This window comes from Apostichopus japonicus, chromosome 18 (assembly GCF_037975245.1).
Source record: "Apostichopus japonicus isolate 1M-3 chromosome 18, ASM3797524v1, whole genome shotgun sequence".
Classification (NCBI taxonomy): Eukaryota; Metazoa; Echinodermata; class Holothuroidea; order Aspidochirotida; family Stichopodidae; genus Apostichopus; species Apostichopus japonicus.
Window position 1 is genome coordinate 19184069 of NC_092578.1, and position 16983 is coordinate 19201051.

Here is a 16983-nt window from a genome sequence, read left to right on the forward strand (position 1 = left end):
TGAAAAATAATAAAAAAATATTACAACATAGAAATAACATATAGAACAAGCAAAAATCAAAATCAAAAGATTGTGGAATAGACTATATATAAATATATACTACTTTTACTTCCTATAAATGTGTATATGATAATTCTTAATTCTAAAAGAGAGGAAAATAAACTGGGCACGGAGGAAAACTACATGAGCTCGACCAGTGAACTTTGAATATGACGTTTAAGTGATTTTTTTTAATCTTTAAAATTGTTTGGAAGGGAATTCCAGAGAATAACGTATATATGACTGTAAATTTGCATTTGGTTTAGTTTTTTTTTCATTGAGTAAGCAATTAATATGAATAGGGTGTTTTTACGAGTATCGTACCTATGAAAGTCGCAAGTGTATGTGGAAAAATACGAATTAAGTTGCTAGTAAGAGTCCACTGATTTTATTTTATTTATTTATTTTTATTTATTTTGTAATTTTTAGGATGCAATATTTTTAGGCTGTAATAAGTTTTAAGCTGTAATCGTTTTAAGTTGTATTATTTTATGCGATTTTGTGAAGTGCTTTGAGATTATTCTTTGATGTAAAGCCATATATAAGAATAAAATTATTATTATTATTATTATTATTATTATTATTATTATTATCATTATTATTATTTTTATTATTATTATTATTATTATTATTATTATTATTATTATTATTATTATTATTATTATTATTATTATTATTATTATTATTATTATTATTATTATTATTATTATTATTATTATTATTATTATTATTATTATTATTATTATTATTATTATTATTATTATTATTATATTATGGTGGTATTTAATTTTCAAATTTGGTTTATCTTCGTCCTCAGTTGAGTAAGCAAAGTGAATAGAGTTTTTTGAACGAGTATAGCCTATATGAAAGTCGCAGTTGTATGTGCAAAAAAACGAATTATAAGTAGACTGGTAAAGAGTACGTTGGCATGTATAAAATTCAAATCCCAAGTTGATAACTGTAAAAGGTTGAAAATATGCAAGATGTTGGAGTTCTTAAACAGATTTAGGTGCACTATGAGTATTGTATGGAACAATGTGATTAATTCTGATAACCTTTTCTTGCAATTAAATGGTCTTGTGAGCGTTCGTCATTTAGTAATAGGCTTATGCTATAATTAAGATGGGAAACTGAGAATTGAAACATTATAACGCATTATGCATGAGCACATTCTTCAAGAGCTTGTCCTTGCTTTTTTAACTAATACCATTTGTACGGGCTATTGTTTTATTAATATGAGAAATATGCTCTTCCAATTCATATTGTTGTTCATGGGCGGGATTACGGGGGGGGGGGGCAAGAGGGGGCATTTGCCCCCCACTTTTTCCCAAACCTTAGTTCACTTTTTTTGTCGTTTTTGCAGACAAATTTGCACAACCCTAATCAAAATTATTCCCTATCAAATAGCCCTATTTGTTTCGAATCTAAGTCGAATTTGTGTTTAACATCGTAACATGTAGCATGAATAACTGAAGCTGAAGCTAGCACATGGTTCGCAGCACAGGTTACGAATCCTTGGAGCTAACACACTAGCGATTCAATTCTGCATGTGATGAATCCGCGGCATGTGCTACAGTGCTAGCTTCAGGAATTGATTTTCAACGTTGCTGCTCTACTAAATGCGTTGAATAACTAAATCCAGAGAAACGATTTACAAAAGCCAGAATTGCATATTGGTAATATCAATAATTAAATTCAATACACTGACACATGACACACCCCCACCCCCACTCCACCCCAGTGGTCTAGCCCTTCATTAACAGTAAGTAACATTCAAGTATTTATTATGAATTTCTATGTTGCCTGATAATCTGGCAATAGTTCAAACATAATGCTGGTACTGCCAGGTAATAATTTCATTTTCAAATCTCAGCCAGTACTATGAAATGACCCGTAAATATATTGCTCCATGTTGCACCTAGTCGCATTGTAAAATCCAAAAAGTCACCCCGCCTCGACTTCAGTGGCGACGGAACCGGTGGACTTGAGGGGCTTATCCCCCATGAAAAAAGTGTGTGGGGGGGGGGTAAAGGTATGTTCAGCCCCCAATATTTGCCAAGTTCTCCAAGAAGTGGGGACCGCGGGGAGAATTTCGAAGTGGGTGCTGAACATATTCTTGATCGGTCCAATGCACAATATACTAATAATTTTAGGGGGAAAGAAGTGTCTAGATGCGATTTATTGTTACCAGAGGTGTCATTTTTGCTGATCTAGGATTTCCTTTTTGCTTAAATTTCGACGCGGCGCGCCAACTGATGTTGGTGCACCATCTAAATAGTGACGTATAAGCTTCAGTTGTACATCACCATATAAGTTCTTTTATCCGTCCTCCCTTACTTTACACACGTTCATTAATTGTTTAGATGCAATTTAAAGCCTATATGGGCGTTAATTTTACCGATCTAAGGGTACCTTGCATCGAAAATTTTGACGCTCCTTGCCAACCGATGATGGTGCTCCTCTTAGATAGTGATGTATAACAAAAGTTGTACATCACCATCTGACCATATGTTCTACTATCAATCCTCTTCAAATTTTTAAACGATAATTAACTATCTAGATACAATTTCAGACATGAGATCCATATTTCAAGGATGGGTACATGCAGCTTAGAGCACTCGGGAAGTGCCTTTTCCGGCCATCTGGAGGGTTTGTAAAGCCAAAAAATTTCTTGTACGCTCCGCGCCAACCGATGGTGGCGCTTAGCTTAGATAGTCTTGCTGGCAGGCTTGCCCCCCCCCCCCCCACTTTCACAACTCAAATCCCGCCCCTGTTGTTGTTAATAATAAAGGAACCCCTCCCTTTATATATACCTCTCAAATTCTCAATAACACATTAACGAGCTTATAATCCTCATGCCATTCTGCAGTTCCTTCTCATTCCCCTTGTCCACAGGCCGTTTCTGCCCTGACTGACCCCGTTTATTATCATGATTTTGGCACACACTTTATCTGTGTTTCGTACGTACCACTGGGTATAGTATTAGGATTAAGACTTCAATTTCTATGGTCGAACTGCATCAGCTGTTTAGTACTGTACAGATTATGGCTTTGGTACACAGAAATTTCCGTGCTCTTGGTATCATATCAACGTTATCGTATGCGTGAAGCGAACGCCTAACCGATGTAAACAATATGGGCGGACTGAGAAAACAGTGGTACCGGTAGTAGTAATAGTGCTTTATCTCTAAGACCAGGCCAAGTAAGTATGCTTGAACATAATATTTGTTCCATAAATTGGTCAACCTCAACCAGCAAAACATTATATGTACATGAGTACATTCTATTAGTAATTGTAATTATTCGGTTCGCTTGCATCAGTCATTTACGTAGCCCAAGCTACACTACATTAAATGTTAGGCTAGTACTAGCAGTAGTACTGTACAGTGAACTGTAGCCTAGTTTACTAGTAATTATAGGCTCAAGCTGATTCAATAATGTGAGACTACATCTAACCAGCATTAGTTCATGGAATCACTATCAATATATTTGGCCTAACTTTAGAATCCGTACCAAATGAATGGGAAAGCTTACTTCGAATCAGCAGAATAAGGTAAGGGGTTAGAAAGTAGGTTTAAGGAGTAGGGTTAGGGGTTAGGAATTAGGGTTAGGAAGTAGGGAATATGGTAAGGGGTTAGGGAGTAGGGTAAGGAAGTAGGGAATAGGGTTAGGGGTTAGGAAGTAGGGTCAATTGGTACGGATTCTAAATTAGTACCATATATTTGATTAAGTATCGTCATAGACCTACATCAAACAGTCTGCAGAAGTTTTGAAAAACAGTAAAATATACCTGGCTTCATTGAAATTTTCCCCAGCTTTAGGCCTACTGTATGTTAGTATGTAATACTAATATTTCTTTCTGTGTAATAAAAAATGTGTTAGTTTTGTAATCCAACAATTCCTTTTTACCGTATTTTTCTGATCAGATTTGTAAAGGACCAAGTTAGCTTGGTTGAAATCTCTCCATGCCATGAATAAAAATTCATAATGCAATGGTGCAAGAAATTCCATACTGATATTGGGTCGCCTCAGATACCAAAAGCTTGATACAAATCACAGAGTTTTCTAAGTAAGACAGCTTATTCATAATTGGATTTTAGACGTCTTTATGCAATCAGAAACAACTCACTGTATGGTGGTGTCATGTATGAATAAGCTTCGCAAATATTTGAAATGCCATAAATTAACGTCAACCTTTGCAATAATATTATGCTGCACTTTCGTCATTCGCATTCTGATGAGTAATTTGGTCATCAAACTTTCGTTTCAAGCAAAGGAGCAAGACGTGTCTTTTATAAAATATTGTTCTCTTGTTTTGTTATCATTGCAGCACCCAAGACATGCCTCATGGGATGGCAAGGCAAGCCACGAGCAATGAGCAAAGACGAAGATGGAGATTGGATCTGCCTGCATCCTTATAACCATCAAGTAGGAGGCCACAGTGGAGTTTGTCTGTTAGACAAAACAACAGTGTGTAAGCCTCTGGTTCAGGAAGAGTATGGTATTTATGAGACAATGTCTCCAGCTCTGAAGCTCTTTGTTCCCAAATTGAAAGGTACAGCATCTCTCGTACTACACTATATAATCATTTCATTTGCTGTTATTATTACCAAGCTTTGATCAGCTTTGTAACCTTTGACTCTGTACTTATGGATAAGTTTCCCTTCAGTCATTCGTGGCATGACAGTTTGTGTTTCATAATATCAAGTGTCAGTTGAAGTGATATATCACATCACGGTAGAGTTTTACAGTTTGTTTCCTGGTTTTGCTTTCAGCAAAGTAATTATTTTTTTCCTGTTTTATTGGACTTACTTTCTCTTTGATCTAACAGGTTGTATAGATGTGAAGATTTGCAAGGACACCGATGACAATGTATTTCTGTTCACTTTAGCTAAAAAAAACAAAAATGGCACCTTGAACAACGACATTATATGTGAAGATTGCAGGCGTCCCTCTCGCAATCCACAAAAAGCCATTGATGGCAGCAGCAGCGAAATTCAACAGAAAGTTACAATGTGAGAATGAAATTAATTTCTTTGATTACACGATATTCTTATCATTTGGATGATTGCTTTCATTAGTAACATTAGATAACCTAATTACCGTCCCCCCACCTTTACACCCCCAACCTCTACCCTCCCCCGGACTCTTTTGGTTTTTTATGAGCAAGTGAATTATATAAATTTCCTTACAGGAATTTTCTTTGATGAAATTTGTACTAGTTAGTAGTAGGACACCCTGTGTTGATGTTTGTGTTGCTATTTGCAATTTCTTTCCATTTTCGTGTTGTTGTATCACATTGGTTGGTTCATAAGCTTTCAGATAAGGCAGTTTTGTTCAAGTTGTTACTACTCGTAGTGACACTATAACTCTCTCATAGGAGACGTGTTGTTTTGTAAACCCAAACTTTTTCCTTTCCTTCCTTTTGTTTGTTTGTTTGTTTGTATGCAGTCATTTCTTTCTTGTTAAAATTTCAAAAACTTTACTGCAAGTCTTCATTTTTTTTCTTTTAAACTTTCAGAAGTAATGGCAATAACAATTCAACTTGTGCCTTCCATACCACCTCATCTAACCTGAGGAAAGCTGATGAGAATTACGAGGTTGCCGACAATATATGTGAAGCTCTTAACAATCCTTGGAGCCTAAGATGTTGGAAACGGCAGCTTTGGACATTCGAGCAAAAGGGTGTAACCCAGAATTGTAGTAAGTATATTGTTTTCAGTAACATAAATGAAAATGCTGACATGATACACTCCTGATGTGAAATGTTACAATAAGTTGCCTGTAAATGGTTAGCAGTCATACAGAATTTGTCAGTTGTTGTTGCCTCCTTCAGTTGGCAAAGTTTTCATTTTGATTTTTATTTAATTAAGTTAGATTTGCAAATTACAACTCAGTATCCAACTTGAAAGAGAAAAAATCTAAATATAGAAAGGAATTTAAATTTTTTCAATGTCTAAGTCCTATTTAGCAATTCATTTAACAAAGTATATCTTGTCCTGTTTGTATTTGCGCATCCTTCCCGAAACAAAGGAGCAAAGAAAGAAAAAAGTGACCGATAATCTCTGCAACTGACCAGTCAAGCAAAGACTGCTGATAAAAAAAAAATTAAATATAATTTACATGGCATTCTTTTCCTTTACCTGACACTTTATTTCTCATTTTTGTTGACAGGATATATTCTTCTAGAGAACCTTGCCAGTAAATTCAAAAGACCGTCAATTTTAGATCTAAAGATTGGGACTCGTGGTTACGGGGATGATGTCACCGAGGAGAAACGGCTAGCTCACCTGGCCAAAGCCAAACTCTCAACTGCTGGCACTTTGGGAGTCAGGATTGGTGGCATGCAGGTCAGTAAAACACCTCTCCCAAACTAATGTTTTAATCGTCTACCCTGTCTTTGTTTTAGAGACAGCGTTATTTGACATGGTTTACACTGCTGTGAGGCTCATGTCCGCTGAATTTCCTTCCATAATAGAAGGAGCGGTATATGCTGGAAACCTGTAGACCAGGGGTGGGCAACCTACGGCCCGCAGGCCACATGCAGCCCGCCAGGGATTTTTTGGCGGACCGTGAGATGTCTCAAGAAAAAGAAAAAAAATCAATCTATTTTACACCATCACAAAAAACGAGCTAGCTGCTTAGAATTTATCTGCACTAATGATGCTGTCAGGTAGGCCTATTATCCCCATTAATTATCAACTGTACTGTATTGACATTATGTTGTTGTGAATACAGATTAAGTACACATGCACACCTATTGCTTGAAAGTCCTCGGAATCAAAGGTTTGAAATCAACAGCAGGTCGTTGGTTAGGTGCGGCCCAGTCAATTTTTCACCCCTTGGATCTGGCCCATTCATTCAAAAAGGTTGCCCACCCCTGCTGTAGACTCTCATCTCTTGGATGAAAATTTTAAGTTTTTACTCAAGTTGTTCTTCTGATGGAAAGGTATTTTGAGCTTTCCCAAAAGTGGGATGGAGACGCATAAATTAGTGCGGTACCTTAAGTTAAATTATCACTATACTTGACTATAAGATTGCCTGATTTAGGTTTAAAGACAAATAAATATGTCAGCTTGAAGTTCATAAGTTTGCTAACATTTTTTTGTTATCTGCTCCTCATCCTAGGTGTATCAGGTTGACAAGGATAGCTACCGTCGACTAACAAAGCATTATGGGAAGTCCATATCTGACTATGACACTTTGCTTGGCACCATCGAGGAATTCTTTCACGACGGTAATAGTATACGTAAAAGTATCTTATCCAAATTTATTAAGAGGTTGAAGACTTTAATAAATGTCATAACGAATGAGGAAGGATGTCGATTTTTCGGGTGCTCCCTTCTGATTTTGTACGAAGGGGACCTTTCCCAACGGTTGAGAACTTCTTCCCAAGATGGAGAAACATCAGACGTCGGAGACTCATGCCTACCATCCGTCGTGCCTTCGTCAGCTCAACACTTTTCTACGAATGTAGTGTCGCAGCGAGAGAAGGAAGTGTCTTGCGGAAATGTCGACACTGCGGAGGGTTCCTCGGAAGCGGTTCCACAGAAGAAACCGAGGCTGAGCGATAGTTCCATTCAATTTATAGAGAAAGATTCAGCCGTGTCGGTAAATGAGAAGAAAGGCAGTACTATTAATGCCCAGAGTCCTTCATCTGTTAGTGACCTGGTCCTGAAAGTCATAGACTTCCCGCACGTGGTATATCAGAACGAACTGACCTCTACCATCTACGAGGGACCCGACCAGGACTTTCTCTTCGGTCTGAATAATTTACGCCAAATTTTGGACAAAATTCACGATAAAGTTTGACTAAGAATTTTTTGATAGAGTATACGGTGATAGCAAATTATGACAATTCAAATATTTTCTTTCTGGGTCGACTTATTCCTCTGGAAATATTTCTGGGCTAGGATTAGTCAAAGAGGTAGGAGGAAGTTGAGGTTCTAATTTATTCAAATTGATTAGATTCAGGGGGAGGAGGGTTGTTTTTGGTAGCTTTATTACTATGAAAGAGTGAAGAATGTTTGTTGTTTGGATGAAAAATCCCATGGATTGAACATTTGATTCTATTAGAGTATTTATATTGGAGAGAAAGGTTCAATCATCCATTGTTGCTTACTAGTTTGCTAATGGTATAGTATGGCATTTAATATAAAACCCGCCAAGTTCATTCAAATTGAGGGGGGGCGGGATGAAATGGAAGATGTAGGGGAGCGTTCAGATCACAAGAGAAGTATTAGCGATCGATTATGCAACGTTAGGTCACGTGAAGAACTTTGTTGTTTACATAAAACTGAAATGTAACATTGTAATAAATGAAGAAAAACCCTCTGAAATGTGAAGTACATAAAGGACTTGATGATTTCATATATATATACTTACTCAAGTCTTTGGCCTTGTGTGTGAAGAAACATTAAAACTCTGGTATCTCCCAAATGGAATAAGACTTTCAGGCATGAGACTCTTCCGCGGAAACGCGGATTTCAGATTTTTTTTTTTGCATTTTCGCGTTTTTTCTCGTAATTCGCGTTTTTTATTATTTTTTTTATTTAATTTTTTTTTTTTTTTTTTTTTTGTGCCGAACATGCTGGACTGTGAAGGGAAGGAACACCGAATTTGACCAGTGGTGGAATCAAGTAGCACAAAGCAAGCAAAAAAGCCTTTTTTTGGTTCAAAAAAGCTAATGGATAAATTATACAAGCAGAAATTCCACAATTTTTTGGCGAGTTATGTGATGTGATAGATTCCATCTAGAGTCCACCATTTTGCATTTAAGCCCTCCTTACCTGACAAAAAGATTCTAAAGGGGAGGGGGACACCCCCTCCCCTTAAACCCCTCCCCCAGGACGGCAATCAATAAATTTCAGATTTTTTTTCCCCGGCTCAGTCTCATCCCTGGACTTTTCTTATTGGTTTGGGGAGTTATTCATCACAAGTCCTCTATTGCCATGACAAATAATGAAGTGATGTTGAGGTTGGCTTCTTCTCTTAGGTCAAATTGTGATCGGTGTTAGACAAACTTTCTCAGGCAAAATTTGTCATCAGATTTGTCAGAGGGACTACCAATTGTTTATACTAAAACATTTAATCATACCCTCTATTCCTGTTATCGTTTTTGGAGGACTGCCTGTTACTACTTTGATGAACTTCAAATGAAATTTAAGGTTTTCCAATACATTAAAATGTACCCTTTCATCGCACAAGGAAACTTTATAATCAATACTTTGTATTTTTTTTTCATTTTCTTTACATCTTATACATATAACGATATTATATCCATTTCTTATATAATAATATCATTCATGGAGCATGAATAATGTGATCTGTTAATTAACAAATCATAGCCAAACAATTCTATATGGTGGTTGAAAGTGATTTCATCGTGCCATCGTTAATGTTCTTCATTATAACCACACCCCTCATTATAAATATCACATAAGCATGTACTGATAATGTGTACAGGGGGGACCACCTTGAAATAGTTAATAAAGCAAAAGAAATATCAAATGAACTTTGCCCTCTGGTAGAACATTCAAGACACTGCAGATTTGCATTTTTTAATACATTTTGCATAGCAAACAGTAAGCCTGTGCACACAGAAGGATATGGTACCAATATTGCTAGAATTGAAGATTAGTATAGTAACATGATGATGATTGAGAGGATAAAGGCTTTGACGTCAGGATCAATGAAATCTAGAATCTGTGATGTCGTGGATACGAGCCCTGGCAGGCCAAAGCTAGGTGGGAGAAATCCACGGTTTTCTCATCTGAAATGGTCTTCCTAAGTTTAGAAACTTCCAAAATGAGTTTAAAATTGGAAAGGGGATAGCCTACCGCCATGAGGTGTAAGTAATAAGCTGTTTCGGCTGCTTCGTCATGCAATTGCTGCTGTTTAGGTTCATATGATGACCGGCTACCAGGCTGGTTATTGTTATATACCAGTAGTTCATCAAGAACAACTCCCAAGTCACAAAGAAAACACAAGCAAATTTGAAGTCTCCTGTGATATAACTATGACAATGAATAATGTCGTTTGGGTTGTGAAATTGATTGACGAGCTTACTTCTTCTTAATTAAGGTGGTTTCTTAAATTTAAATCAGCATGCCAGTCCGTTTGCCTATAAGCATAAATAGAATAGATACAGCAACATAAAGAGCAGTCAAACTGTTTCATTTTGTCGCACTATTGTATATCAGAACCTTTAAGTGTTGGCTCTTTGAATTGGACATAATTTACCCAAAAAATAACCAAAGGCTTCTCAGACACAACAAACCGTCCTCATGATCACAAGCAACATTTCACTTTCTTGATTTTTCCGCTGTAATCATTCTTATTCTAATCATATTTTATATGGTACAGTATGTAGCATCTTCATACATACTGTCTGGCCAAAGATTTGCTGTCAGGTGTCATCATTGTATTTCTTACGAAAGAAAGTTAATAATTGGGTGCAATACTGCAGAAGAAGATAAAACATCAAGTATTCACTTTTCACCTAGAAAATCCATTAGACCTCATTGTGGAAAATATCTTGCTTCAATTTACAATTGTTTGTGTCAGGCTGTTTTTGATTGGTTAATTTGCTAGTTAATTAATGTTGAGGTTGCACCATGGATTGTAAGACTACTGTAAATCATATTAATTGGTTGATTAATTAGGAGGCTGGGTCATCATAGATTGTGAGGCTGTGTTATTGATTGATTCATGGATTAATCAATTTCCTCTAGGTTATATAATATTGAGGCTGAACAGATTCTCTGCAGTCCAGTAGATGGATGGTTTTTTTCAGAATAATGAATTTCATCTCATTCTTTCATGCAATCATTCAGTATATTTCTTACTCAATGGGTGAGATGGTACTTTCTTTGTAGTTAACTCTTTTGATAAGGTCAATTAGTACATGCAGCTGTAAGCAGCTGCCAGTGCCAACATTTCATGGCACCAACACGATTGACATAAGTCGGTGACAAATTAATGCGAGTGGCAATCCTTGATAACCAGGATACCAGTCATTCATCAGAATATATGGCTGATACTTGGACAGTTTTCTTTAAGATCCCTTTGGTTATTTCACCAGTTTGTAATCATGATGTGTTATGAAGATATTACTTTTACGGTTATAAATTTGTGAAAAGTTTCAGAACATCAGCGCAAACAAGATTTTATTCCTCCAATTCTTTTTTTTCTTCTTTTGTCCCTTTTTGCTACTGCTAGTCTGAAGTTACATAAAAGATGAAAGAGGTAGCAATTTACACAAAGAGTATGTCGAAATAAAGACTATAATTAAAATGTCTGCCACAACACTGATGGGCTCTTAACTTTTCTGCTTATTTTATGTTAATTTTATCCTATTTATCCTAACTCTTTTAAAGGAATTTTTCAGTATCATGGGTCAAGAATTACTTTCACAGCAGATTATGTGGTAGAAGATGATATTGATATCAAGTCGCAATTAATATGATATAGAACATCCATTTGTAGATTGGATTAGTTTTAAACTACTCAGAGGCTTAATATAATGGCTTTTTCTAGAGGCTTTGTAGTTTCTTTCTTCTTACATTTATACTTTTTGTTTTATCCATTTATCCAAGTTTTATTATTTTACATATTTTGAAGAATTAATTTGATTTTTTTTGGGGGGGGGGGTTGGGGGTTTTCATGACATATACCATCACACTATGTATCAACTCTCTATGACTAAGACTTAAGCTTAATTCAACAATATGACAAATGTCAGACCACTTGTCAGTCAAAGATTTCTGCTAGTATAAGAGTATATATGACAATTGATTAAACATGTTGTTAGACAACATGGCTTTGATGACAGTTTCAAAGTTCCCCATCACTGGATTGTCCTGATCGGGTGTAAATTGTTAAAACACAGTTTCAGAGTGAAGTTCACAGCATGTGATAGCTATTTTAAGATCGTCAGTAATCAAGATGATATGCTAGACTGTCAAATAATGGTCACCCTTAGTCCAATTTTGAAAATATACATTTAGCTGTCACCCCAACTCTTAGAGGTATGTGTCCTCTCTGAACATTGAACTATCTGTTCAACGCTTTAGGAGGAGGGAGGGGGGAGTAGGCGGGGCAGGATATTTTTGAGGCAAGTCCCAGGAAAACCTTGTATTATGGATGCTGGGATATTTTTTTTATAATATTGGGGATTATGTGGGATTTTTTGACGTAACTTTTGTAAAGAGAATGGATTTATTTCAGAGCCAGAGAGGCTTGAACAAAATATATGCACAATATTCTGACTGCAACAAGCTTGTTATACTTTGTAACCTGGTATCTCTCCTGTGAGAAACATATACAAGTACATTGTTACTATTGGGTTTATATAACCAAATGTGTTATAACAAACATTCAATACTATGAGGAAGGCAAGGCACATTTTCTGAAAGAGGGAAATGTTTGGTGTTAACTCTGAAGACTTAGCACAGACCTAGACTGTTACTGATACTGAAATTAGGCCTTGCTTTATTTGCATATATGATAATGCAGATATGAATATGCATATCATATATGATTATGCATATATGATTATGCTACTAATATTGTATTGGTTGACGATTGATGATGAAAAAGTACCCAGTAATTGCACAGTATTTAAAGAAATAAAGTCAGAGGATTTGTTGGAAACAAAGCTGTAATTGTTTTATTGATCATAGTAGCAGATTTGGCAGGGAGGAATCTGAAGCAGTCTTTAAGTTAGCCATGAAATGAAGGTTGGCCTTTTTTATAAGGTCATTTTGATATGAAGAATCATGACTTTGTTTACTATTATCAAATCTCTTAACAATGAAACTCATCAGTTGTAGCTGACAGCACACTGCAAAATGTATCAAAACTCATAGCTGTAGATATTAAACCATGTCATCTAACTATTTAAAACAGAAAACATTGTTAGATATTAAATTCCGATGTGGGGTTCTAATAACAGGGGGGGGGGGGATGGGGGAGATAGGGTTTGTAAAACAACATGAATACAACTTATTGATCAATTGGGAAATTTTATATCAGTTTTATTTAAATAAAATTCAACTGCTGAGGATTAAACAATAGATTGCTTTATATAGCCTCTCACCTCTCTGTCTCTTTCATAGAGCTTAAAGAATTTACCTATTTACCAAATGGTTCAGTCCAATTTTTGTAGCCAGATTGGATGCTTACGCAAGCATCTACTCCTGTAACATACTGTCTTTACATTTGTGTACTGTTGACCCTTTAAAGTAGTCCTACCCCATCACCTCTGAACCAACCAATTCAATGCACACCATTTGTGTGGTTTTCCCGTAACAATGTCCCATTTGCAAGATTTTTTTCCAACATTGCTCAAATTTTGTAGCCATCAAATTCTAAGATTGCTGCCTATCAATATCTAGTCAAACAACTGCTGCTTATTTGCCTCCCCCCTATTCCCCACCCCCCTTAGACCCTTACCCCTTATAGGAAGGTTGGTAAGGTTAATACTTTTGCACCAAGTGTTCCTTAAAGTTTCAATATTCTTTCAGCATTAACTGGTAGACAAGAGTTTCCAATGATAGATGGAAACCCTTTTTTGCCTTATTTGAACATTTTGCGGCCATTTTAGTATATTGAGGGAATTACTCTTTTACCATAATCTCATATTTTTCTTTTCCATTCATGCATGATTGTTATTATTCCAATTGAAAACAGGGTTTTGATTTTGTCCCATATTTTAATCATAGATTTCTTTGTTGTTACTTTATGTCAGCATACATTTTCTAAGTTTCTAAGTATGAGTGGATTTATAACCGATATTTGCAGAAAAAGTCACTGGACGAATTCCTTCAGGTATTTTTTATGAGTAACAATTAGCATAATTAATTAGGAGTAGAATATTCATGGCGCATATCTTGAAATTGTTTTTGTACTGTTTTGCTTTCTTTATAATCAAACTTTAATACTCTTTAAAAATGGTGATCACTGCATGCAAACTAGAAAATAGAGAATCATTCAACAATGTGGAGTATTAAGTGCTGCAAGGCGGTGATTATTGATACGGTAAAAAGATTTGTGCCACAGTGGCCCCATTAGTGTTTTAGTGACAATATGGGTTATTAAGTGCTGCAAGGCAGTGATCATCGCTAAGATAAAAAGATTTGTGCCACAGTGGCCCCATTAGTGTTTTAGTGCCAATGTGGTGTACTAAGTGCTGCAATGCAGTGAGTTTTGCTAAGGTAAAAATATTACTGCCACAGTGGTCCCATTAGTGTTTTAGTGAAAATGTGGGGTATTAAGTGCTGCAAGGCAGTGATTATTGCTAAGGTAAAAAGATTACTGTCACAATGGCCCCACTAGTGTGTTTTAGTGACCTCTTCTCTTTTCTAAGGCAGGAAGTTAGAGGGTGACCGCAGGGAGTTTCCCATAATTACTCCCTGATGACTATATAATAGGCAGAATGTTAGTGTTGTAATACCATAGCCCAAGAATAAGAAGGGGAACAAAATTGAGGGCGGTATTGTTTCTAAGCTATTCAGGTTTTCAAGACATTGAGATTAAACATTGTCCAAGATCCCTGGAATGCTCGTGTAAGGCTTAACTAATGATGACATCAACTCCAATTAGTGCAGAAATAATGTTAATGTTAAACCATTGTTTGGCCCTTCCACGAGAACTGAGGTCACGACCGAAGGATTTATACTATTAACAGACCTCCCAGCAAAACCTTTATTCAAAAACAGCTCTTTATTTTTCAAAAATACTCTTTAAAACCTTTAAAAACCTTTCTGTTTATTTTAAGTTTAAAAAAAATTATTTTAAAGATTTAGTTTAGAGTAGAAATGTTGTATTCAGTCTTGCTAACCATTGGCCATTAAGTTTTTGTGGACAGCCAGGCATGATTCATGCAGTGATACAAAACAGACAGACACAAGTCAGGTATTTTAAATAAGGGCCACAGATGTAAAACTCTGCATAGATGGTGAGTATGTTACAAATTAACTTCATTTTGGACCTTTAGAAACCTTTAGTTTCATGTTTGAAGCCGCCTTTATCAACCTTACTTCTTCATTTACAACCTTTAAAAAAAACCTTTATTTTGTTGAAGAGCTGCTGGGAGCTTGAGGTCTTTATTAATGAAATTTGTCTGCTGGGTGGCAAAAATGTCTTAAATGAATGTGAACTGCTGCTCAGACATGTTCTTGTCATGTTGAGTGACATATTTACAATAGTATAACCCTCCCCGCCGCTCCCCCCCCCCTCCCTCAGTGGCGGAGCTAGGGGTATTGGTCAGGGGGGCGAGAATGGTCTGTAGGGGCGCTTTCGACACTATCTAAGCGGAGCGCCACCACAGGTTGGCGCAGAGCGTACAGAAATGTTTTGAGTAAAGATACTCCCTAGATCTCCGGAAATGACCCTTTCCGGGCCTTGCTAATTTGCAGATAAACGAAGAATAAATAGGTGTCATCGCCATTTTGTCAGAAAGTTACACCAACAAAATGTGACAAATGTCAATAGGTATTTGAGTGCGCAATAAAAAAGTCAATAGTCGCGAATAAGTTGAAAGTGGTAAAAAGCTGAAAAGGGCGCCAGCAGTCCTTTTGAGTCCGTCAGGAGGGGCTTCTGCCCCCTCTGACTGTATGGACGCTCCGCCACTGCCCTCCCTCCTGCCCCTCCCAAACACACACATCACTGATATTTAAATCAAAATTTGTCTAAACCAGATGTGAGATGCCATTAATGGCAATTGCCACAATATTTTTAGAAGTATTGTTTTTCAGCACCTTCATTTGCAATTTCAAAAAAAAAAAAATAGTTGATAATTTTAGAATGGTTGTATGTATAGTAGAATCGATATATATCTGAAGTATATGAATTAATCCCTATATTTAGTTTATTTTCTTTTTTCTTTTCTTTTTTTTTGTACTAAATTCCATCGTTATGTAATATTAAAGAATGGTAAATTAAAGTACTTTTTCAACTCGAAATACATTTTTTTGTGGGGGGGGGGGGGGGTATTAGCCTGAAAGGCTATCAATTGATACAATGAAATCACATTTAACAGATTTTCTGCTCGTCGTTTGTTGTTTATGATATATAACTATTTTCCTTGCATAATTTAAGGAAATAATGATAATTTAAGGATATATGGAGAACCAGAAATCTAGTTGGCACTATGTGTCCAAGTTTTGTTCAGACCTATACTGATGTTATAAACTTGCAACAGAAAACAACCCTTAACCAAAATTAAAAGAAAATACTGGTGTTGTGTTTTTACTTCATCAATTTATCTAATAAATTGCAGCTGGGAAACCACACATTCAGTTCATGCTATGTGAGACATTCTTGCATTCTATAATTAGCTCGAGGTAGGAACAACATATTGCAATGTGTTCTTTTTTTTTTGTTTCGTCTACGTATTTCATATCGATGAAACAATACACAGACTTGACATAGATTTGCTTTCATTGTGCATTCCTTTCGGTGCCCCATCAGTTGCCGGGCAGGACCCTGGGCAGGACCCTGGATCTGCCAAACGATAGATGTTTAAATATATAGCCTGTCTCCCTGCCTTACGTCATCTCTGGTCTTAAATTACCTTGACGTATCAGCAGTCTATATGTAAACGTTACCGCTTGAAGGAGATACCCCTTACAAAATCATTAACGGATGTTTGGACGTACAAAACGTTCCACGACATCGATGCCGTCTTGCCAAGTTATTTGCCAGTTTAATAGGATCTGTATGTCAGTGTGAAATTGATGTTATTGTTGGAACATGAATGTAATGCCTGGATGTGAATGTTCATCAGCATGATGCTTCATGTATTTGTTGTGTGACATACCTAAGTCGTCTTTAATCAAAGTTGGTGTTTATATGCGAATATAAACAAACCTTAATGGTTACCTCACCGGCTATCAATACTACCAGTTATTTATATCAAATCCTATTAGCATTGGAAGTTTTG

The 16983-nt window shown here is 36.3% G+C and overlaps 1 protein-coding gene across 2 annotated transcripts; it reads left to right on the forward strand.

The window, feature by feature from the left end:
- Positions 1-3075: 3075 nt before the first annotated feature.
- Positions 3076-16473, forward strand: LOC139958497 (inositol hexakisphosphate kinase 3-like). 2 transcript variants are annotated; one of them, XM_071955599.1, is made up of 6 exons: positions 3076-3240; positions 4369-4593; positions 4870-5053; positions 5563-5741; positions 6213-6388; positions 7167-16473. In XM_071955599.1, exons 2-6 carry the CDS (start codon positions 4386-4388, stop codon positions 7848-7850), a joined length of 1431 nt encoding a protein of 476 aa, XP_071811700.1. In that variant the 5' UTR covers positions 3076-3240; positions 4369-4385; the 3' UTR covers positions 7851-16473. The 2 variants fall into 2 exon arrangements, with proteins under 2 accessions (XP_071811700.1, XP_071811699.1); XM_071955598.1 differs by having other exon boundaries at positions 3081-3240; positions 5560-5741.
- Positions 16474-16983: the final 510 nt, after the last annotated feature.